We start from the raw sequence: 25,645 nt of genomic DNA on the forward strand, positions 1-25,645 counted from the left end.
CTCCCTACAAATATCTCTCTGAATTCACGTTTTAAGAAAGACTAATGGAGCTGGGTGTGCATGTTTAGAAATTTAAGGATAATGTAAGATTGAAAAGATCATAAAATCTGAGCATAATGTCCTGATATGATCTAATTAAGTATAAGGCAGCAATCTATGACCCTAGCATGAACGTGTGAAGTCATAAAACACAGTGAGCCATGTTTTTTTTCTGCCTCACAGCTGGTTGATCTTCCAACCACTGGTAATTTCTTTTATCTTAATTTCTTGGATAAGAAATCATGTAGTTGTTGTCTGTATAAACTGTCATACAACAAAAGCAGGTTACAATCCAGTTTCCATATGTAAGATGTGTTCCGTTTCATCTTGAAGAGTATGTTTTACATGTAGAAAGTTGATCATTTAGCCATAGACAGTTACCAGGACCACCTACTACTTGAGTGTCATTCATAGGTTAAAAGGTAAAATGTGGAACTATCTTAGTATATTGCTATGGAGAAAGTAGCAGGACAGAGTTCTTCAGTTAGAGAAACAGCAAACAAGGAGCTAAACACCCATTTAATAAATGCAAGACCAGATATCCATACCAAGAGTCACTACCCAGACCCAAGCCCAGGTCTCTCAGCACAAACAGCAGCACTGAAACAAACCTCTTCCAGAAACCAGCAGAGTCCCTGAGAAAAACAACTTCGCTAATCCACAAGACCAGGCCCTCTGAGGCTACAACAGTAAGGATGTCCAAAGAGCCCAAGAGAATACGTATAAATGTCAGAATGGAGACCAGGAAACACGAACAGTGAAAAGAAACAACAAAAACAGTTAAGGTATGAAAGTAGAGTTTAATAAGGAGAATTTCTGGAGAAGAGTCAAACTGAAATAAAACGCATGAAACGTGGGAAGTCTAACAAAAATCTCAGAGGATAGCCTTGCCAACAGAGTGGGCCGGGTGAAAGAGAGAAAGATCTTGAAGACAAAATAGCAGACGTGGATAACTCAAAGTAAATGTCGAATCTAAAAATAAATATCCAGGTACAAACCAGCCAGGAAATCTGAGACGCCATGAAAACATCAAACCAATGGAAGATAGGTTTAACCGGAGAAAAACTCTTGGTTAACAGTTTTCTAAACTTTGAATCTAAATACTCCAACCTTTCCCATGTGGGTCCTGTACCATTCCCCTAGATGCTGATAGGTCACTATTGCACATGCAGCTTCAATAGACAGTGTTATTCATGACAGTCCCATAGTTGAAACTGGTAGCTCAAAGTGGCTTCTATGAAGGATCTAAAAATTACTGGAGTGAAGCAAGATAGATTTATTCTCATGATCACATGTAAAAATGACCAGTCCTTCTAGAGAGAAATCCATAACCCTGTCACTCTAATCTCAACACGATAAGCAGCGTCTCCTGAGTGGCTCCTCTTTGCTCTGACTCGTTTTTACTGAGAGACTGTATCATTTCCTTCCATAAAGACAAAAAGTTCTTTGACCCACAAGTGGCACCAGCATGTGTGACTTCAGTCAATCTTTATGAGCCAACAAAAGGCAATGATATGCCTTTATAGAGTGGCAGTTTTTAACAACCAAGTGTCTATCTTCAGTTAGATCCACCTTGAAAGTTAGGCAAACCACCTGCAATCTAAAAGCTGCATTTTAGTGGTTCCCGCTCAATTTCAGATGTTTATAACATAACCATAAAAATACCCCCCAACCTGAAATCAAGATTATTCACCTAGCAAGGCTTTGTAAACAAAGTTTGCCTGATACAGTTTCATTTTTATCATGTAATCCAAGAGGAACAGAAATAGAACTTGAGGTTATGATTTTATGGAAAACCTTAAAACAAATATAGGTGGACCATTTGTTCATAAGTTTCATGCTATGATCTAGTGTCCCATAAATTAGAGGAAAAGAAGGCCAAGAAACAGCAGGGAGAAATGGGTATCTAGAATGTTCTATCAGTTAGTGGGAAGGACTGGCTCTCACACTTACAAAGTCCTCATAAGTACCTTTATTTTCAGATCCACATTTTCATTTCATTTCTGTTTGCTGGCTTATTGGAGTTTTCTAGACCACTTCTTGCCTCCCTGTGATGCCTTGGGTGCAAAATTCCTCCTCGTACTTTCCCTGGGCAAATTCCCAGTTCTTCCCCTCAGTCTCTAAGTGTTTGAAAGGAGTAGGAAAAAGTTGGATCAAAAAATATTTGCTAACTGCCAAACATACATCTTGAGCATCTTTTAGGCAGCTTTGTAGGAAAGGCACGTCCAACAAATTTCACTGCTATTACTTTGGGGGATGGGGGCTCTAGACACCATGGAAAAACAGAGGGCTTCTACCAGAGAGCCAGGGGATCACAGAAAACTTCTAACTTCAGATCCTAAGCCCATTCATTCAGAAGTAGGCATCCATATTGCCATGTGTGTTGAACTGCCTAGGAGTATAGAACAGAAGGCTTAGGCAAGCAGGTTGAATCCTACCAGCTCAGAGCTCTAAGTGTCCTGGTACATCACCCACTATAGACTGCTTGTGTCTTACTTTCAGTTCCCCTCTGCATCCAAAAAATGTAAAGGGAGCACTGTCCGGGATACCTGCCTACTGTGATGACAAGGCATAAAGTTCTGGATCAGCCTTTCCAATCGGCAACATGCTTTCCATGCAAGGACCGTCTTCTAGGGTCTGAGTTTAATGTGACAAGCATGTGCATTCTTTACCCGTGTTTGTGCTCTGTATTATCGTGATTATTTTATAAATTGGGCTGATGATGCCGTTGTTTCCTCCTTGTATTAGCTTGCTTTGGCTCTTGCTTTAATAGTTTTTGTAAAGTTTATTGCCCCCTGCTGCTCAATATCTTTGTATGCTGTGTGAAGTTCTTCGCCTCCCACCAGGGTGCGGTTTAATGGATGATTTTTCAATGAGAATGATATGATTTGTATAGCCTGCCCACGGAGATGGTTATTTCAGTATCGTAGGTGTGGTAGTGTATACCTTGGCCCACTGGGCCACGTGTCATCATTGCCAGTGTCTGTCTGTCACAGGCATCGGCCGGCTGAGCTGCTCCATGTTTAAATTTCTATCTCTTCTAATCTTCTTTCTCTGGATCTCTGTCCTCCATCCCAACTTCAAACAGTTTGACTTTTATGCCAACGCATGTACATTTTTACACAAATATCCACTTGGTTGTTGGTGTCCTGTTGCTCAGTAATTGAATCCACACCTCCCTAGGATGCCTTTGGTGGCTGTGATTGAATGATGGCAGGTTTTTGTCAGACTCGGGCTTGTTTAGAGGTCTGTGAGTGTGAGCCATGGTTTGTTTTGTAGGCTCTTCATTCCCTCGTGCCTTAATTTCTCTCCATGGTTTCAACCTCACACCACAGCTTTTACTAATTTCGTTCCATGTGCTATCTTTTAAAATTGATTCCTCATCTCCTCCCCTCTACCCACTGTGTCGCTCCGGGGTGAAGCTTAAGTTAATGAATGCAGACGTTCACAACAAGGGAGAGCTCAAGTTTGCGATGCTTCTGAACTGCTTTTCACCGAATCAATTCAATGAAAAAATGTAAAACGTCTCAACACTGAGCGGCTATCTTGGTATATCTTAGTCAAAGTCTTGTTTATGGTTTAAGAAATTACCAGCTGGGTCTGCTCAGTTACTTCCCGTTGCAAATGCTAGAACCCGCAACCTAATTATTTCATGAAAGTGGGCAGGCAGTTCCAGTGGGCAGGACCACAGCTCTTCGCTCTCCTGTTTCTTAGTGTTTGCTGCATTTGCTTTTTCCACTTAAGACTGACCTCGTGCAGAGAAATGGCCTCTGTTGTGCAAGTATCAGATCCTTCCAGTAGCTTTTAACAAAAAAGGAAGTTTGCACTGTTTCCTAGCAAGTTCATGCATTTCTGTGGTACAACATGACCATGCTCCTAGACTTAGAATGAACCCAGATGTGCAGAATTCTATTTATTATGAACGGTTCCTAGAAATGAGCATCTTACTTATAAAATAAAATAAGATTGTTATTGTACTGGTGGTAGCTTTTATCAAAGAACAGGGAAAGAGAAAAGACTGGTTCCTTTTGTATGGAGACACAAATTCATCTCATAAACTGGAAATTTTAAGTAAAAATCAAGAAAGGTTAGATTAGCTCACCCATGGTTGTGCTCTAGTTCTCAATGCTAATCTAAGCAGTAAAGGCAGAATTTATTTCATCCTCGGATTGCCAGCATCTACATATATCAATGGTTCTTAAGGAATAGAATGCATTTACAGCCAGTTCCTTCATTTGTGGGGAGCTCTCTTTCAACACGATGGCATCTGCTTCACTGTTTTGTGAGTATACACGAGGGTTACGGGAGAATCTGGGTTCAAGAATGCAAAGAGCTGCTCTTGGTACTAAATTTCAGGTGCAACTTAAAAATTGATCCAGAAGATTCCAGTCATGGGTGTTGTGAAAGCTTTTTATCGTGATCCTAGCTAAAACTGACCATGCCATAGAGAATCCAGGAGTATTTAGTCAAAGTTGTAGATGAAAACAGAGGCAGTTTCCGCTCAAAGCTAAAAGGTATATGAAAATAAATTGATACCCTTGAAGTTAGCTTACTTTTCTCTTGTTCACAGAACCCAGGTTCAGCAAGTGGAAGGCTAGGGAATTAAGTAATTTTTTATTACTCTGTCTGGAATACATGCACTCCTGTAACTAGCCTGAGGATGTATGTCCAGGTTGAAACAACCTGCCCTCTGCTGGGACCCTGAGTTTCCCTCTGGTGTTTACAGTCACCGCTGAAAACGTAAACAGTGGAATCCTGTATGATTCTTCCTGGTGGAATCTCATTTCATTCTTCACTAGCCACTCTTAGTTGCTTGAAATTAATCGTTATCACAAACACTTCTTTATAGAAAGACTCCGGGGTGTATAGAAATGTTGATTTTGGGGTCAGGATAACTTCAGCTGTGATCTTAGTCCTCAAGGCAATTGGGATCCACTGGTAAGCATTGGAAACAAAAGTGTATAGTTTGCAGTGTGGGAAGCCAGTGTGCTCTTTCTTGGGGGAAAATAATACAAATGAATCTTGGGATGCGCACAAAGCCTAAATGTATACTCACAATAAAACTGACCATTTTTATAGGGTTTGTAGTTCCTGGCAGCCTGGTGGTCCCAAGGCAGGGGAGGGATTTCATCACCTCTCCTTGGCACTAGGATGATGCTGGGAGACCTCTAACATAGGCTGAAATTATTAGAATCCTTTCCCACTCCGTGTGGTGTCTCCTTGCCCCTGCCAGTGGTGCCTCCTGGGGCTCCCTGGAGCCTAGTTGCCATCAGGTTAGCCAGTACCCCCATCCTCACTCTGCTCGGGAGGATAATGACTGTAAGATACCCTCATTACCCTGAAAGAATTCCATGTTCAAAACTGATCTTTGCCTCTGCACGATCAGAATTCCTACCCTGTTGGCAAAGCTCCATTCCCCAAGGGATGAAAGGAGAAGCAAGCTGGTGACATCAATCTTTGCTGCCTTGCAAGCTAGGGAGGCTCTCCACCCTCCTCACCCTACACCTGCTAACAAGTATCTCTGCTCAATCAGAAGCATTTTGAATGGGTTATTCAGATTTTTTCCCCCAGACACTGTAAAAGGTAAGACAGAACAAAATAAAACAAAACAACAAAAAAAACATCTCTTAGATGTATTTGAGAAGAATAGTTAAGGACACCTACTGGCATCTGGAGCTGTTAAGTATGAACCACCTCAATATAGAAAATTGCAGGTAGGGTCCAGAGGGCAGGCTAGAAGGAACAGCCTGGCATATGTTTGAAGAGCACAGATCAGGGCAAGATGTCTTCCAACTATTCATGCTGGCCGGATGGAAGGGTGGCTCACTTGATAATGCCAGAATGGCAGGGTGTTTGCATGAGCTGAAATCAGATTGACAGGAAGTCTGAGCCAAGAGAATAGAGTAATGGCAACCCCGGAAGGCTAGACAGGAGGAGTCGGTCCTCCTGGGAGATGCCCGATTTTCAAGAGTTCTACAATAGGAGAGAAGTGGATAGGAAATCCACACCCGAGTGTATCATGTCCATGCTTTTGCATCCTTGAATTCCCATAGCAGTCCAGTCCGTAAGTACTTTGGAGAGGAGAAATGCAAGGCTTAGCAGGACGCAGTAAGTTGCCTAAAGCCTCAGCGAGTAAATGCAGCAGGTCCATGGCTGCAGTCTCAATTGGCCTGCTTCTTCTAGAAGTTACACTCTTCTCCCCTGCAGTGTGGGGCCCTTCGGCGTGGGCAGGAGTGGGGCACAAGCTGACTGCACCGGGCTGGGTGAGTTCTCAATCGAGCCTTATCTGCAGATGGATACGCTGCTTTGAATCCTACACGGATAGAGAAGCTATCGATGCCAGTTTTCATGAAAATAACAGCAGGATTGAGCAAACCTTCTGAGGGGAGAGGGCTAGTAATGGAATACCTCATTTGGAAACTATTAGCGCAAATGACTTATTTTTGGCCAAATTTAGGTCATTTAGAAACAGAGTGAGCTATACTTTTGAAAAATGTATCTTGTTTTGTATGTTTTCTAAAGAATAAAATATAGATGACTTCTTTTGCAAGCACGCCTGTGTTCAGAAAATGGCTCACTATGTCCACCCATACCCAGGCCCGGTGGCCCAGGCCCATTCTGTGCTGCCTCTTTTTGTCTCCACAGTTGAAAAGTTAGCATCCTTCATTCCATTTATGTTTCATTTGTCTCGAGATACACAATTTTTTATTCACCCAAGGAGTACTCAGAATTCCAACATAAAATATTTTTAATTATTATTTTACATATTGGGCATTCCATGCATATCTGTACACTTGTGACTGCCACAGCTTCCATTCAGAGGTCAGGGAAGAACAGGGGCTGGTCCTGATCTTTTTACCATGTGGGTTCCAAGAATAAGACTCGGGTGGTAGGCACCTTTACCGGCTATGCTGTCTCTAAAGAGACACCACCTAGACTCAGGCCCTGCCGCCTGTCAGCCTGAGGTCCCACCTGAATATTCCACAGCTGATGAAGCTCCCTGACTCCTCGCATGACCCGTGAGCACCTTCGGCCAAGGCTGAACCCTGGAGGATGGAGAAAGCAGTGTACGTGTGAATGTTCTCAGGAGAGTTTTGTTCGAGAAGGTTGGGAGCTTGTTTTCAGCAACATGACTTCTGGAAATTGTCACTCTTTCTGTATCAGCTCAGTCATGTCTGCATGTGCTGCAGATTAGAAAGACTCTGCTTTCATGTGCTGTAGGGCTTCCTCCTTCTTCCCGGACATTTCCCTCCACTTCTTCCTTCCTGCCCCTGTTGGTATTATTAACCCCTCAGTGCTGTGCTCAAATGCCTCAGGAGCACTAGTTAGGTGCTCAAGCACCTGGCCAAGTTCTTAGACCCTTGGTAGAGATTTTATTCAAAAACATAGCTTTATTTTCTACCTTATTCAGATTGCTCAAACAACAGATTTATTCAGACATGGAAACAGGAAGATCCCAAGTTCAGACTGGGCTGCTAAGACTGCAGGTATTATCAACGGCTTCCCATGACAAAATGACTGTGTTCCTGAGTTTTCAAGCGAAAACACTTGGCTCACTATACCCTCATTCTTTGTCCACGAATTCTCCAAGATGCAAAAAAAAAAATTTTTGAAAAGCATTAATGTCAGTCAATAACATGTAATCCCATTTTGTCTTATTCTGTAAATAATACAGCATAAAATTGTTTACAGGGTATTTACATTTTTGAGTTATCGTAAGTAGCTTAGGACTTAAAGCATATAGGAGTATGTGTAAAAATTGGGTGTCAGCACTGCCCATGTTACATAATGTCACTTTGTCATGTTTATAACTAAGAGGTCTGAGGATGAGCTGGTGATTCTCCGTCTACACCCTGGTCTGCCTGCATACTCAGCCAGACCGGATGACTGCACACTGTCATTGACAAACTCCCTGACTGACTGACCAGTGCTCCAGCATCACACCAACCGCTGGGGCTTTTGTTTATTTTTGGATGTCTCTCATGTTCAAATTCTAAATGATGAGTTTTCATCATTAAAGAGGTTTGCAAACATCACTATAATTATTTTTTGCCTATAAACTAACTTTTTTTTTGGTTTGTTTGAAAACTGTTCTGATTGAAGACATTTCCTTTTTCTGTCATTGGCCAGTCAACTTTGTTAGTTATGAAGCCAAATCGTTATCTATGGTATGAGTCACTTGCTGTTAGTCTCCTTTTTGGCACAGTTGAGTTTGTCCTTCTCCCTCACTGAAGGGAACATGAGCTCGCTGTGTTGGGCTCCTGCACAAGGGGAGTGAGGATGCTGGGGACCATAACTGGAGGGAACAACTTTCTGGCCTTTTGTACAGCGTTGGAGAGGAGGGGTTGAAGGACACACTTTGTTGCAGCGAGAGGCATTTACCCTTTTGGTAGGAAAATCTCACACCCCAGGCCCTTTGCCACATGACTGCCTGTAGGAGAGCATGAAGCCAGTGTTTACTGCTGTTTCTTGGGTGTTAAACAGCCCTCTCCTGCTTTTTATTGTGCCATTAATTGCGCTTAATGCAGCTGCGTTTCTCATACGCTTGGCTAGGCTCTGAAAATTAAGTAGAAGGCACTTTGTTATAAAATTCACTGTAATGAGCTCTGGTGGGACAGGGTCTGTTAAGTTTGAAATCACCTCGGGCCATTTCTAAAGGACTTCTTCAAATATTTCACGTCTATAAAAGTTTGTTACTGGATAAATAGCCATGGCGGGTGTAACGCCAGGCAGAGAAAAAGCCACGTTTCTCCTCCGTGCCTCTTTGGATAAAATATGGATGTCTTGAATATTTGAGAAGAGTGTTTGTTTTCTCCAGTCCTCTCTGCCTCAAGTATTTGCTGTCTTCCAACTTTTAGGCTGTTAGTCCACAAACTCAGGCTCTGCGTGTTACACCGTAGCTACACACAGAGAGATGAGGCTGTTTCTTTTCCTTTTGAATTTAATTCATACACAGAACTAGAATAAATATAGGACCACCCTCTGGGTCTACATAAATTGGTTTGAGACAGGGTCACACCTCTAAGCACAAAGGCACTGAAGAGATAGCTGTAACTATTAGCCAATTAGTTTAATGTTACCACTGCCAGCCAGGACCTGTAAAAGATTCGGGGTACCTGGTTAGACGATCTTTTAAAGGGTAGCTATTTCCCCCAGCATTCCTAGCCTCAGTGACCGTCTGCTGTAATGCTTTGTGGCTAATAAAATTTCAGATGGCCTAATTTACCGGGCAGCTTTACCAAAACATCCAAGTAATGCCTACATACTCATTAGGGACAGGTCCAGGACATGGTCCCTCGGGACTGATTTGCAAATGCTCGCTGGGATCAGCTTCGCTGAGCTTCAGAGGCTCTGGCACCAATCAGGTAGAGGATCCTCGATGGGTTTAGTACAGCAATTTATCTGAGTTTTGTAGTTAAAGTTTGAGCATGAGGTAATTAGAGCCCTCCATGCTTGAAATTCATGAACCTTATTCCCTCTTTAATAGACTCCATGCAGGCTTGCCGAGCTCTGTTTGACTGACATATGTGGAGACTCAGTTTAAAAAGCTTCTGGTCAAAATATACTTAAAAAAATCACCTTTACAATATAAAATATAGTAATAACAAAAATTAATTCACAGTCCCTTTAATTTTTTAATTTTTAGCTCTAACATGTATAAATACATTTCTTTAGCTGATCTCCCTACTTCCAGTAAGAATATTTTACTCATATGTCTCTGTACTAGGTGGGGTGATTTAGTCAAGCCATCCAGTACCTGCCGTCTCTAACTTGGAAATGGGGCCATACGTGGAAATTTTAAAATGTGCACAGAAATATAATGCATGAACACTTGTATACATAAATGTATATATACCCCCGACAACCCCAGATACCAACTTCAACTTTATTTTCAAGAAGGATTGTTTTGTTCAAGATCTGTAGTATACCATCAAAGACAGTATATCCCTAATAACCATTCGCTGTTCCTATCTGTGATAAGCGATGGATGCTATAAAATCTTCAGGGTTGTATTTTAAGTGACAATTGGATACATACCTTTGAAGCAGCAGGGAACTCAATTAGCAATACCTCTCTTAAGCACTGAGTCAGCCTAGTAGGCTCTTTGCACATCATAGGTCTTTGAATTATTGAACAAAGTGCTAAGATAGAAAGTAATAAGTTGAATTTTTGGGGGGTTATCGTATTGCTGAGATTTCTTTTCTAGCTGACCCAATACCACCTACAGCCTAGTAAATAACAGGAAAGTGGTGTTTAGGCACAAGCACACTGGTGACATTCCTTAATTCTTCATATCAAAAACCTTTATCAGCACACAATATTACTTGCTACAGAGAGATTAAAAAGTCAGAACTAACATGTACTTTTGTCAGGTATGTGCTGGGAAACTGTCACAAGCCCTGGCATTTGACCTTGCGGTAACTCTTCTGACAGGGTATTAGTGTCTCACGGTAGAGCGTGGAGAAGCTAAAACTAGGATATCAAGGGTCTTATCGGCTATCACCAACTTGTAAACAGCAGAACTGCTGGGAGAAATAACGGTAGATAACTTGAAGAATTGGGCCTTTATGAATTACAATAGCCTCCTCTACTTTTTCAGTGTTCCTAAGTCATTGTGAGTATAGATTAATAAAACTTTCAAGGTCCTATGAAGGAAATCGCAGAGGTCGCAGCTAAACCTCGGTTGGCTCCATCTGTCTTGTGGAAAACAAAATCCGTATACGAGCCGAACCAAGTTAAGACAGACCGTGCCTCCAGCGTTCTTCCCAACGGTGGAGGAAGTCTGTAGAAACAGGAGAAGGAGCAGTGACGTTACAAGTGAAGAGGAGCGAATCAGTCTAAGAAAGACGGCGACCGAACATTCAGGGGACTCAAAAGGCCTCAGAGCAGCCTGGTTGGAGAGAATCGGAGGGGAACACACTAAAGGGAGAGAAGCGGATATTGCTTCTTGAATCCTGGCAATGAGGGTAATAGACCAGTAGTTTTGGAAATTACAGAAAAATTCATCTGTCTCTACTCCAGCAGAGGTGAGGCAGTTGTGGCTGAGAATGAATTCTCGGGAAGCAAGGCCTTCTGCGCCCCACAAAATAGTCCCAATTTTTTTCTTCATTGGCTTAATCCAAAGTCATTAAATAATGGGAGGAGAACTGAGCTAAGGTTTCGCCCTTTCAATTGCTTTTCCCAACAGATACAATGTTTCCCAGTCCCCTCCCCCATTACTTAATATTCTTTTAGTCCACACCTGGGTGTCTTAATAATCTCTTCCAACAGTTGGCTGAGACAGCTTTTGGCTGAAAGGAAGTAATAGTGCTTTTGTGACTCTGGATTTGAAGGGGCTCCAAAGGCAATTCTGGGCCACACCTCTTTTTATGGCATGTAAAGCTTTTGCCTTGGCAAGAGACACAATGACAGAGAAACTAAGGGCCTACCAAACCAGGAGAGAGCATCTGTGGTGACTGAAGTGAGGAGCAAACCTTTAGGCATCGTTGTAGCAGACTGAGGTCTTGAATTTTGGGAGCATTTTTGGTATCTTTATAAAGTTACATATAAGGACATGTACCTTTGTAAACTGGCAGGAAATACACTCCATGAGTGGAGACCAGGGTGCTTGGCTGAATTCTTGTGTGCACAGTGAAGGAGGAAAAGTAAGGCAGATCATAAATAGTTGAGTTCACATGGCGGCTAGGAACAAAATGGAGTCTTATATGAGTTATGTCTCTATGGCTATGATCAAGCACCATGACCAAGACAACTCATGGGAAAGAAGGTTATTGGGGTAGTTCCAGAGGGATAACGTTCACTGTGGCAGCAAGAAGTAGATACGGTAACAGAAGAGCAAGCTTAGAGCTCACATTTTAACTCCAACAGGAAACAGAAGATAAATTGGGGTGTCATGAGTTTTTGAACTCTCTAAGCCCATCCCCAGTGATGTACTTCCCTCAGCAAGGCCATGCCTCTTCAACCTACCAAATACGGCCACCAACTAGGGACCACCTGTTCAGATACTTGAGCCTATAGAGGGCACTCTTATTCAGACCATCACAAAGTCCTAATATGCCTTGTTTGTCTGGAAAGATTTGAGATCATTGTATCCCAACTATTTCTTCTCCTCTTTTAATTGTTGAGTTTCACTAAAGTTGGATGTTTCTTCTCCTGAACTCTTCCCAAGTCAACCATTTCTCTCCCCTCCCCCTCCCCCACCTCCCCTCCCTTTCCCCTCCCTCTGTCCCTCTGTCCCTCCCTTGCCCTTCTCTCCTCTCCTCTGCTAGGCTTTATATCCCTGAGAGGGATGCTTACTTGTCAAACATTGGAACCTGGCAAGCTTCTCACATGTGGGGACCTTTCAGATCTGCTCTTCCTTTAGCTGGACTTTATATCTCTTTTATGTGCAATGCTTGAATATTGTATTCCTGGAGGGCCTTCTCTGACCTCCTGCCTGTACATATTCCCTGGAACCATTTTCCTCTCCCACCTTTGAGCACTGCAATCCCCTGCTTCTTCTCTGCAGATGTTTGTGTATTATGGCTGCCAATATGGTCCGGCCTCTCCACAGCAATGTAGAGTCACCTCTTCCATCCATTCAGACTTTGATGGCCAATGCCTAGCACTTAGTAGGCCCTCATTGGATACTTACACAAACCATTGACTTACTTTTTTTTTTTCAACTAACACACTGTCTGGCACAGAGGAAATCCTCGATAAAGGTATATGAAAAGAACCAACACGGTGACATCTATTCGCAGGTATGAACCTCCCACACTGAGGAGACCCGTGACTTTCTGGAAAGGGAAGCAAGACAGCTGGAGGCTGAATAAAATTCGTGGCTAGTGGCAAAGTCCGTTCTCATCAGAATTCCAGCTCAGTTGTTCGGTTCAGATTTTTGGCAAGGGATGCAGATCCTTTTTCAGAAAACGTTGATTGATTGCACAGTTGTGCCCCACTTCATTTGCAAACCTTCATTATCTCTTTTCCCTCTCCTCGCTCTGTCTGCATTTAGAAGGGGCGGGGCTGCGGATAATTCCACAAGGCAATTTTTGTGAATAAACCCACTAACTGGCTGCTTCTTTCAGTCTCCACACAGAATACAAGTGTCTGCTTTAGCTGTGTACTCTGTCTCCGAACCCCCTTGCATTCATTCATTTGATTACTTACTCATTCATCCAGTGAATCAGTTATTCAGTCCTGCTGATGGTGCAGGGTCTATGTGAAGATTTGGTTCTTGTCTGAAGCAAGAATTCTTGACCTGAGAGCTGTGGCTGGCTTTCCCTGGAAGTCTCTATAGTTACATGCACAAAGCTTTATAGTTCAATATTGTGTCTGGGTGAGGATTTGCTTAAGCAGCCTTATTATTCAGAAGGAGATGTTAGAAGCCCCTGAAACCTTTCCCTAAAGGCTTGAGGTCAGCCTTGAATCTACATAACAGGTCAAATTTTCTTAATATAGTTCATGGGAGTGATGTATACCCAAACATATATGTCTGGGCTGCCCTGGTTCCGTCTGATTGTCTTGTGAGTCTGTTGACAGATTCATGTATTCCAAATGGCTTCCATCTCTCTGGTTTCCTTTTAAACTTTACCCAAGCTACCTTGCATCCTACCAAAATTTGCCCCTACCAATCTAACTAATTGCCTCTGTTAATCTAACTTAATCACTTTATGAGAAAGATGGTAGGATACAAGAACTGGTTTTGGCTTCTAGTGGTAGCGGCTATATGTGTTTAGCTAATCGAATTATGTCTGAGGCATTCAGCATCATAAAGCGACCATCAGCGACTGCTGGAACAGGGCATGAGGGAATCCTTCAAAGGAAAACTCACTGGGCAGTTGCTGACACTTGGTGAATTGCTGCTGGCTCTTGGCCCAAGTGTGTGGGAAATGTGTGTGTGTGCTGGTTTGAGGCCCTGATTGCAGTTGGCTCCACAGGGTGTGTGGTGACACTGTGGATATGACATCATGCTTTAGGAAAGGCAGGAGCTGGTGACCACATACACAAAAAAATTCCTCCTTTTCCCATCACATATGGGATAAAGACAGTCAGCCAAAGAGCCTTTAGCTCTGGCCTCTGCTTCCAGTAACGAGGAGAGAAGGCTGAGCACCGCTCATGGGTTGGCTACCATGCTGGGAAATGTTTATTTGTTCACTATTTACTGTGTGCCTTCTGTGCTCTGGGCTTCATTTTAACTGCTAGAGTTTTAATGATACAACCCGAATCCCCTGGCTTATGAAGGTAGGAGCTAGGGAAGGGACAGATATTATGCAAATAAGTTCTAAGGAAATTAAAGTTGGGTGGGGCCCATCCTAAGTCTTCACAATTGCTATAAGAGGCAGTGACTGTTTTGACAGAAGAAGAAATTGAGGTCCATGGAGCCTAATTTCCCAGTAAGACCCAGCTAATTTGGGATAAATAGGATTTAACACTGGATTTGATTAACTCCAGAGCCCAAATCCTTTCTTGTGTGCAAAGCTGCCTCCCAGTAATATGAACCCTCCCAGTGAGCCCCCTCTCCAGGCAGAGGGATAGGCAGCCTCTCGAAAATGAGTCAGACATCCCCCATAAGGGGCCTGAGTATTGCAATGCTGTACCACTCAAGCTTCCGGATGGCGTGGCCGTCTAGTATGTGACTCACTTACGTCACACAGTACCGAGCTGAATGCCATGACGAGAGTACGTGTTCCAGAGAAGACACAGGAAGCAGTAGGGTTGGCTGCTAGCACTGAGTGCACATCGGTCCTTCTGGGTAATGTGTTGTGACTTCTCTGCCACAGTCACCAGTCCCAGGAAGGCTGGGGTGCGTGCCTGCAAATCTCTGATGGTTTGCAGTCCATGGGTGATGTTGCTAAAGAAAAACAACGTGCAGCAGACGAGACGATGAGGCCCAAACCTGTGTGTACAGCAGTTGCCGTTGTGTCTGACTTCAGAAGTTAGACTACTGTAGCTCATCTGTCATTGGACCTCACTCTGGACATTTTTTTCTCCCGCTCTCCCTGCCCCTGTGCTGGCTTCATTTATCTGGTTTCTGCGTTTTGTTCAATTTGCTTGTCAGTCCCCACATGGTGCTCGGGTCACCTGGAGAGTCGGTACCTTCTCATCAGCGTTTCTTTCTTTTTTTTCTTTCTTTTCTTTTTTTCGGAGCTGGGGACCGAACCCAGGGCCTTGTGCTTGCTAGGCAAGTGCTCTACCACTGAGCTAAATCCCCAACCCCAGCGTTTCTTTTAGTACAATGCCCCAGCAGAGAAGAGAGGCTCAACAAATATTTTTCGTGAGTGTTTTTACCTTTCTTCTAGGAATGGAAATGGAGGCTCGTGTCCCTGAGGTCAATGAAATTAATGTCTTTCGTATTATATGTCTTCATCGGGTTATCATATGGGGATGGTTGGGCTCTGGAAATGGAGCAGAGTGACGTCAAGAGCAGGTGCAGGTGCTGTTACAAGCAGAGCCTTGTGTCTTGTGACCCAGCCTTCCCTGGCCCTACTGCTTTGTGAACTGTTGACACTGATGGCTCCTTTGGCAGAGAAAAAGTTACTCAGGAAGCTGCCAGGCATTGATGGGGCCCAATAGCCAGAGAGAAAAGGAGGGGGAAGAGAGGAAATAGGAGAGAGTGGGAAGGAGGAAGGATGAATGAGTACATGAATGGATGACCAGAAGAGAAAATGTAGACAGGGCAGGAGACATTCCCTTGCTGTTCCCCCAGAAGCAAATAAGCTGCTTCCTGGGGATCTGAGATTTCTTTATCCCCCTTTGTGTGTGCAACCTAGGAAACCCAGAGCTGATGACCATTCGATGAGAGTTGTGAGGGTGTGCCTGACTTACCTTGGAATTTGGAGCAGATGGCACAAAAGTCGTAACATAGAAACCCTGAGATGAGATTGAGTAGAAGAAGGTAGCTGATGGGGCCTCTTTGTTCCACCAGTAATGCAGCTGACGCAGGCTGACTGACCGGTAATGGGTACCACTCTGACTGGGAGGCGAAACCTTCGTCTGTCTAGTGCCCCTGAAGTTAGGAAGGTTGCAGCTGTGAGTAGCTCAGCAGAGGGACTTGTCAGTTTGCAAAATGAGAGAATCCCTGCCCATGGGACAGCACCAAATCTCTGACCACCAACCCCATCCCCACCTCCTACTAACGTGTTAAACTCTCAAGAAAAGTTTCAGTGTATCCATGGAAGGTGCTTCCCTCCCGATGAAGGACAAGCTAATGCTCTGCTCAAATCCCAAAGTCAGAGCATCTTCTTTGCTTTTGGAGAGCTACGGGTCAGAGGACATGTGGTGCCTTCCTGTGAGAGACTCTTGATGATCCTGTCTGCCATACCTGGGAAGAAGAGAAGTTTACACAAGATGAGAGCCTCCTCCAAACTAGATCCTGCTGACTGTCAGTGCAAGCTGAGTACATTCTGTGGGGGTGGCATGTAAGCCTGTAGCTTCCCAACACGAGCATCTGCATCCCTCTGGGAACCGGATCACTGTTGGGTCCTGAATCAGAGGAGTGCCTGCTTCCCAGTGGGCGCAGCCTGTATTTGCTACAGCATCCCCGAGCCAGGATAAATGACTCTGTATCTTCTTTCTGAGTTCTTACGCAAAGGAACTCAAGACTCCTGTCTCCTAAGTCTCTGTCCTGTGGCTCCTGGAGAGGGAGGCAGCCCAATACTTGCTGTATCTCTGGGAATCTACAGGGAGGAACTGTTGGTTGGTTTGTCTGATTTTTAAAATCTTGTATTTATTTTGTAAAGAAAATGAAGAAACTCTCATTTCCTCCATTGAATTTAACCGTTCACTCCAATACAACCAAATACAGGTTTAGGAAGCCAACAAATATACCCAAAAACACTTTGGTTATCCTTGGAGTAGTTCTGGATTAAAATTCTTGATAAGCAGTACCATGCTCGTGTGTGTGTGTGTGTGTGTGTGTGTGTGTGTGTGTGTGGTGTGTGTGGTGTGTGTGGGGGGGTGTGGGGGTGTGTGTGTGTGATGTGTGTGTGTGGTGTGTGTTTGGGGTGTGTGTGTGTGTGTGTGGTGTGTGTGTGGAGTGTGTGGGTGTGTCTGTGTGTGTGGTGTGTGAGTGGGTGTGTGTGTGGGGTGTGTGTGTGTGTGTGTGGTGTGTGTGTGTGGTGTGTGGGTGTGTGTGTGGTGTGTGTGTGTGGTGTGTGGGTGTGTGTGTGGTGTGTGTGGAGTGTGTGTGGGGGGTGTGTGTGTGGTGTGTGTGTGGGGTGTGTGTGTGTGTGGTGTGTGTGTGTGTATGTGTGTGGTGTGTGTGTGGGGGTGTGTGTGGTGTGTGTGTGTGTATGTGTGTGGTGTGTGTGTGGTGTGTGTATGTATGTGTGGTGTGTGTGTGTGTGGTGTGTGTGTGTGGTGTGTGTATGTATGTGTGGTGTGTGTGTGTGTGTGGTGTGTGTGTGTGGTGTGTGGTGTGTCTGTGTGTACGTGTGTGTGTGTTTATTTTAGTTACACATAAAATTATTTTAAAGTAAAAAAGTTAAGTTGGAACGATTGAGTAGTAAGTAAAGTTTATTTTAAAAAATAGTCCTCTTTGAATTTGAATTATTTTGGGAATCTTATGAAGATAAAACCTCTCATGTGCCCTGGCATCTCTTGAGGCACCCATCATGTGCCCTGGCATCTCTTGAGGCACCCATCATGTGCCCTGGCATCACTGAGGCACCCATCATGTGCCCTGGCATCCCTGAGGCACCCATCATGTGCCCTGGCATCCCTGAGGCTCGGCCCAGCTGAGGGTCATGCCCATCTTTTCCTGAGGATATATCCTCCTTAGGCTTTGGTGGTGAAGACTACCCACAGGTGCCATCATTCCAAATACTGCTTAAGCCACTGCCTTAAGAATTCCATTGTCAAAGGAAAGTGTGTGTTCTCCCATCAAATGCTAACCACCCTGTAAGTGACCATGTGAGGACCTTACACGAGTAGTCCACGGAGGAATTCCAAGATCGTTGGGCAAACTCCATTTTATCATCTTGTTAGCTACGGATGCTGCAACATCTACCTGGAATTCTTACCTCCTCCAGTGGAAATGAGAAGTGAGGTGTGGAATAGTGACGATTTTGATGGGAGACTTCCAACTGCAAAGAGGCAGTGGTTTGTGGTGATCAAGTATGCTGAAAGCTGTTAAAGGGAGATAGGGAACATGGCTGCCAGTTCAACTTCTTACTGTGCCATTCTGAAACAGAAAATTGCAACAGTTTTGCAAACATCATAAGAAACTCGTCAGTTCCTAAAGTGAGGAGGAGAAACGTTCTCCTCACAAGCCAGCCCTGTTGACGTGGTGCTGTGATACTTGAAGCAAAACCTGCAAGGATTTTTGAGAGGAGCAGGCAACATTTCCTTCCTCCCAGTTCAGCAACCCGTTTGTAAGATGAAAACATCCAGGCATAGCATCCCTACTTCTTTCAGTGGATCCAATCCATACTTAAATTTACTCAATGCATTCAAACCATACTTAAATGGTGGGAGAAATTTAAATGTGTTGCATCAGAGAACTTTCCAATTAGCATAAGACTGCTTAAAGTTTCAATTATTTCCTTGGATTAAGTGCCTCCTTTTTTTTTTCTGGATTGGTACTACTCTATAATGTGTAATAAGTTCTAGGATTCAGATTATGAACTTTAAAAGGAATATTAAAATATGAGTTTCAAAATAGGCCCAGAGTGCATTGTTACAGCATATGGGGGGGGTTATTCTTGTAATTGTTTTTAATTACTTTAGATTTATTTATTTTATTTTATATGCATGAGTGTTTGATCCACATGGACATATGTGAACTTCATTAATGCCTGGTGCCAGTGGAGGCCAGAAGGAGGCATTGGATCCTCTGGAACTGGACTTGTAGATGATTTTGAGTCGTCACGTAGGTACTGGGAATTGAACCCAGTTCCACTGCAAGAGCAGCAAATCCTCTAAACCACCCAGCCATCTTTCTAGTTCCTTTATTTTATTTTATTTTTATAAGAGTCTCTCTACGTAGCCATGGATAAAATTCATTATGTAGACCAGGGTAGCTGTAAACTCTAAGAACTCTGCCTGCTTCTGCCTCCAAAGTGCTGGGATTAAAGGGTTGTGCTACCATGCCCAGCCCTTGAAATGATTTTTAATTAGGCCCCCAGAAGCCTGATTGACAGTGAAATAGCTATTTTTCTTCTCTGGCCTAGATTTTAAAAGGCAGCAACTAACTTTGGTGAGAGCACTTTGGGAGAACCTTGTATTTGTTTTCAATGTACACCAGAAGAACAACACATCTTCCATGGTGTGCCTGGCCTTCCAATTGCAACTGTAGTCTTGGCGCTGCTGTGAGCTACTCTGATACTGAGCCCTGTTTCAGTGCTGTTTCTCCGATCTGGCAATCTCTGGATATAAGGCGTACTCAGAGCATGTAAGAGCTTAGTTAAATTGGGGAGGTTGTAGACACTGGGCAGAACAGTGTGCCCTTGATTCAAAATTGAGATTTGACCTAATGTTACATGTAGATAGTGGAAATTTCTTGGTAGCCTCACAGAGAAGAAGGGAGGAGGAGGGTTTAGAGAGAACGGGAGAGAGGGGAGGGAAGAATAGGGAGAAAGGGGAGAGGGAGGGAGGGAGGGAGAAAGAGATTTGTACATTATAAACTAATATGGCCCCTGAGAAAGCTTTCTGACTTCCCTGGCCCTACTGTGAGGGATCCTAATTGAGGTACTAAAGGAAAATCTCTTTTTGTTCCACTGGTAGCCATGGAAAGACTCCTTAGCATTCTATCCTCTACTCTCCTCCAGTGCCCCACTGTCAAATCCGAGTACTGCAGCTCAGGGAGCAAGCTCTGGAGATGCCATTAAGCTTGTCCTTTGGACCTCCCGTCCCCCAAACTCAGTGTGGGACCGAGATTACTCCATGCCGTGGGAGGTGACCACACCTTTTCTCTGGGTGGAGGGGTCCATTCTTGGGATGTCACCAGTAGACTTAAGGGCAGCATTGGCCTTGGGTGTTGGGAAATGGGGTGGGATTAACTTTGAATGAGCTTCTTGTCAGCCACTCCTTACTTTCCCATGTGTCATACTCCTCACTGTGGAAGACCTTTCTCTTTTCTCCAGTGAACCCTTCCTTCGGCAGCAGCCTTTCTGCGGCTCCCAGCCTGTGGTTGCCCCTTGCATTGTGAACGGTGCTGGTAGGGGCTCTGCATGTAGAGGGATAGGAAGGGAAAGGGCAGAGCAGGCCTCAAGGCAACCAGAGCCCATGACTTCCCTCCTTTCATTACGTGTGTCTACTGAGCTGTCCTGTTTCTACTTCTAATGGATGCTTCCATGGCAAGTTGACCTTTTGGCTGAATAGGTCAAACTCCCACTGAGAGCTAATCCCCAGCCCCCCCTCCCCACCTTGTCCCTGGAGGCATGGAGCACCAGTTCAGAATAGGACTGGGTGTTGGGGGTGCATTTTTGAAAGAGGAGTGTATTTTATTGCACAGAATTAATTCTTGGAGACCACCATGAGTGGTTACAACGGGGTCTAGAGTAGAATATTTTGGCTGACATTGTTGAGGTACAACGTTTTTAAGCTTGGGTTTAAATGGTGGTTTCCTTGGATGTCTTCTGTCTTCTAATGAGGGCTAGGACAACTTCTCATATCATTGTGGATTTCTGAAACATAAGATCAGGATTCCTATGCTGATGTCTTTGAAACAATTAATGTTTTCCCCCTGCACATTTTTTTTCATTTAAAAAATCTCTAAGACTCTGGGTGCTTCCTTTTTAGCCTCTTTAAAATATGAGATGATGGTGCTTTTTAAGGATAATTTCATGCTGGGCCTAGTCTTAAATTTCTGAAGATTTTCTTGTGTTTGTTTACTGATTCCCAACACCAGTCACCACTTCCTGGCTAGAGATTTTTCAACACCAAATGGGCACTTAGCAAATGTTGAATGGAGTTTTAAGTTGAGTTATATGATGTACTTGCTTTCTTTTAACAGTTTATATGTGCTGTTCAAATTATTCATCGCTCGTTTCTGTCAGTGTGTTAGTGGCAATTGTCACAGACAATGGAAAGTATTCTCCATTTATTTAGTAATGTCCTGCTTATGGGTGTGTTTATTAATTTAGTGCTCTTTTGATTTTGAAAGTAGTCACTTATTAAATAAAGTGATAAATGAAATATATCAGCAGGTGAAATGGAAAAGAAAAAACAAACAAACAAAACAACCAACCTAGTGCTTTGGCACTGTTGTTGGGGGCCTACCAAACAAACTTGGAAAGTGTAACCTTTTAGAACAGAGAAGTCAGAGACATATTCATAAAGCAGGTCACTATGCTGAAGACAGCAGACCTCACAGAGGTCATGCCCTTCAGCTCTTCTGGGCGTCAATGATACTTTGTGAACTTGGTGAGATTAATGCAGAGAAACACAATAGCTGTTTCCATTGTTCCACTGTCACAAGTCCACCAATTCTCACACTGCAGAGTACCAAAGGAGAAGTGCAGGAGAAGTCCATATTTAACATCTATTCAGTTACCAATAATGCCAGAGTTAAAGCAGGGCTCCTACCAGGGGCGTAATGGGCTCATGTTTAACATATTTATGTTGGTTGTAAAATTAGGCGCTGTCATTACAGCCCCACATCACCTGCATAAGTGCAAAACAGATAAATCAAGAGAAGTTCCAGCATCATAAAAACGCCATGGAGTAGAATAGCATGAAAACACTTACAGGATACTGGTATATTACGCTAGTGGGATGCATGCTGAGGTGTCCCGAGGATTTGGAGAACAAAGAATAACTGTTTGGGTCAAAGGCAGGGATGGAGACCTGGGGAAGAGGTCTGTCTGTTTGTAGGGTAACCTGAGCACCCGTGAAGGAAGAGGAAAAGAAAGGCCAGCAGAAGCCAGGCTTGCATCATCCCAGGGTTAGTCAAGACAACAGTTTCTGAGCTTGTAGGCACATTTGACCTGCCATCAGTGGTTGCTAGAGCCTGTCTTGTGGGCCTTCTAGTAAATAAAAGCTTCCTTATGTTCCCTGGGAGGCTGGAGGTCTCTCTAAAGTTAGTGGCTGTAGCACTTTCAGTCACACCTTACTGAGTCGTTCATGGAATAGTTTGTCGCCGAAAGTTCAGTACTCATCCTTCCTAAAACGACATGCGGCTATTTATTTTGAGCCTTGTAATTGAAAATCTCCCCAAATTCTGAGCTATTAATAAATTCTGGATCCTAATTACTGCCTCAAAAAAGGGAGTGGACATTTTAGAAGTTTTTCAGCTCTCCTCTTCTCCCTCCTAAACACCACCCATCCCCATAATCTTTGGGGGGGAAAAAGGCTGCAGATTTTATTCATGCAGGATCATTCACACCAAGCTACCATAATGTGCAATTAACACTGTAGAAACTGAAAACAGTATTCAGCAAGACAGCTGCATTATCAAAAATGCCAAAGGAGTTTTGAAGGGAGTAATGTGCAAGTTAGAATAGAAAATTAATCAGAGGCACATGCACACACACACACACACACACACACACACACACACACACACACACACACAGCATTGCTGCCTAAATATATTTAAATATGAAAAATTAAATCCTATGTCTGCACCTATGATAAAGATTAATCTCAGCAGAGAAATGGGTTTTTTTCTTTCATTTGAAAATTATTAATTACATGTTGTACCTCTGAAGCAAACAGGGGCACAGGGCTGGAATTCCAGCTGGAATATTTCTTAATAATCATCACTCTTCAATTATAGTTTATACACATCCCTTTTTCTCTTGCAGCCACAGTGGCACTTGGCATCAGGCTATCTTCACAGTACCTTTTAGATACCTCCTTTCATGGATAAGAGTAGGTTTCCCATGTCTACACAGCACAATAAGCATGTGCTATGTATTGGTGTTGCAACCCTACTTGGCTCTCGGTAGGAGTGATTAATGAGGTCACCAAAATAAAGTAGCATTCCTCTGGTACTGTTTTACAGGACTGTCTTGTCCACTAGCTGAATGTGGGTTTAGCTGTGAGGAAACCAAGGCTTTTGATGTTGTTTCCAACCTAAATGGTGGTGAAGAAGCAGAAAGACATGGAGAAGCTTTCTTGTCAGAAATGTAGAAAAGCCCCTCGAACATGTCCTATCTCAAGTCTCTGTAAAACAGACAGGTGTCATGGCTCTCACTGAAGACCAGCAGTCGTACTGTAGCTGTTGGTTTCAAGCAGACGCCTAGAGAGCTGTCTTCCTGTGGTTTGTTGGCTCTTCTGGACTTCAACAGAGAGTGACTATTCCATTTGGAAGAAACAACCCCTTGTTCTGTCTGGTTTGACAGCCTCAGTTATGACTGATTCTTAGGAACAGCAGAGTACTGGGGAAAGTACTGGGAATAAACTAATAACTTAAAAAAAACAGACAGGTGTATATGACACTCTAGAACTTAGAAGAAAGAATAGACAGCCCACAGGCCATCAAACTGGCACTGCACCTTGGGAGTACTGGGAAGAAAGGACCCTCAATTCTGGATTCCATCCACACTGTGTCTGAAGTGCACTTTAGTTTCGAGGTCTCCATTAGTGACAGGTACCAGAGAGTTGATGCTCAGGTAGGAGAACAGTGATGGTTGGCATCTTGAGACCACAAGCAGTCACTGATGGAGGCACACAGTGATCAAGGTCCATCTACACTGCTCACTGGATGTATAGAATAGTCACATGGGTACTCAGAGATATGGAAGCCACTCTTCATGACACCTGACAGCAGTGCCAAAGCTCCTTAATGAGAATCTGTCATCTGACACTCTTGTAACTCTAAATTGTGATGAACTTACACATTAGAAAACACTAGTTGTGTCCTGCTTGGGTTTTTAGGAGTTTATCTTGCTCTGGCAGTGGTGGTGGGGTGGGACTTTCGCTCTAGGTGCTTAAAATAATGTTAAGATTTAGAGAAAAACTGTACTCATTTGTTCTAAAGGAGTAGGAATGTTTGTGTGTGGTTTTGTTTTGGTTTTTTTAATTTCAGTATAAGAAAAACTATGTAAAAGGTAAAATTTTAAACCTGGAGGGTTTTTCTTTTGGCAGGGGTGTTTGCTTATTTAGTTTTTTTTATTTTTTAAAGTTTATATAGATGTTCTTATTCAGCTGAAACTTAACGTTCAAACAACTCAGAACCCAAACTGACAGCGACCAGAGTTTCTTTCAGAACTCATTGGTGCTATGCAGAGTGCTAATGTAAATGGGGAGAGATTGAAGCTTTGAGGCCAGAGCTCCAACTAAATTATTTTTTTCTTTTCTCTCTCTCTCTCTTTTCTTTCAAGTTATAGGTGCACAACGAAGGCGGAGCCCGAGTGCACTGGCCATTGAAGTATTTGAAGCACATTTGGGAAGCCACATTTTGCAGGTACCTTTAAAAAGTCTTTCTTCCGCCTTATCCTATTTGTAACCTTCTCATACAAGCTTTTAGTTTCAGATATGTATTTGATTATCGTTATTTTTTCTTGGAATTCACATATCCTTATGAAATTTTTTTCTGTCTTTTCCTTTTTAGAAAGCCATTCCTTGAGGGAAAATTAATGAGAAAGGGAGGGCAAGTATTACCTGTGCTGTAATAATTTAGATGAGTTGCACGTCGTCGATGCACAGTGTATATAACAGGCTGTTGCTGGAGTGGTCACGTGTGTGCCGTGTTTGCAAGTGAATATGTTCGTGTCCTCTGAGCTACACACTGCTTACCAAAGAGCAGGGTTTTGTTGTGCAAGTGCCGTGGTGTTGTGTGTGTCGCCAAACTTCAGTTCTCTGCTTGAGTTTGTATTTGTTAAATGCTTTCAGTCCTGCTGTTTGCCTCCTCAAATGAGAGAGCGAGTCAGTGTGAATGTTTAAGCCTATATTTAAGTAAAGGACTCTGCCAGTATATTTCATGATAACTAGATGGGAAAGGTCCTGGATGAGGCTGCAGTTCTCCAGCACCAGAGACAGTTCGTCTCTGGATCAGCACCTCATTTAATCATCTCACTATAACCTTAAGATTATCCTGTGTGTTTACTGTTTCCACCTTCTTCAGTGGACCACTGGTCTACACTGAGAGGGTGTGGTGATGCTTTCTATATTCTTATCCATTCAGAGCTAAGCAAATGAATAGTCCAAAAGATACCCCTAAGTAGGATTGGATCTAGCATGTAATCCCCTAAATCTTGTGTACTGGGAATACATTCTGAATTTGTCCTTGGAGAAAATCAGCTTTTGGTGCAGTCCCTCTTTTAGTGCTTGAGTCCCTTTACTAGTAGCTTGAGAATCCTCGCCCTACCCTACGCCCCAACATGCATGTCTTCAAAGGAAGAGCTGTCTACCTGCTGGTCAAGTAAAGAAATGTGTTCTTTTCATTATCCTCCTGTCAGGGTTTTATTGTGTGAGAAATCATAGTTCACAACTGAGAGTATAAGGCACTGAGATGTCTTGACTTGGTTTCTAGTCTGTCTCTGATTTTCTTTTCTATCTGCTATTACTTCAGATGAAGTGTTTCTTGATCCATCATGAAGGATGTTGCAAAAAGAACAACACTTGAGTTACCTTTACAGTAACTGCAGATTTGTTTAAGGATGCAGAACGGATCCCATTTCTCTTTAGACCTTCTGATTTTATCTTTTTTCTTCCCTGCACTTACTTCATTCAGCAT

The 25,645-nt window shown here is 43.3% G+C and overlaps 1 protein-coding gene and 1 non-coding gene across 8 annotated transcripts in view; both read left to right on the top strand.

The window, feature by feature from the left end:
* The window catches only part of Npas3 (neuronal PAS domain protein 3), an 824,663-nt gene that overhangs the window by 364,406 nt on the left and 434,612 nt on the right, over positions 1-25,645 (top strand). For 4 of the 7 annotated variants that reach the window (XM_087552662.1, XM_087552664.1, XM_087552666.1 and 1 more), the window contains one exon: positions 24,291-24,373. In XM_087552662.1, the coding sequence (XP_087408788.1) occupies positions 24,291-24,373 (83 nt within the window). 7 annotated transcript variants of the gene reach the window in all.
* On the top strand, positions 23,151-23,286 carry LOC120093424 (small nucleolar RNA SNORA2/SNORA34 family). Its single transcript, XR_015623594.1, has one exon. It is a non-coding gene; the product is annotated as a small nucleolar RNA SNORA2/SNORA34 family (small nucleolar RNA).

The sequence above is a fragment of the Rattus norvegicus genome, chromosome 6 (genome assembly GCF_021556685.1).
Source record: "Rattus norvegicus strain SHRSP/BbbUtx chromosome 6, alternate assembly SHRSP_T2T, whole genome shotgun sequence".
NCBI classification, from domain to species: domain Eukaryota; kingdom Metazoa; phylum Chordata; class Mammalia; order Rodentia; family Muridae; genus Rattus; species Rattus norvegicus.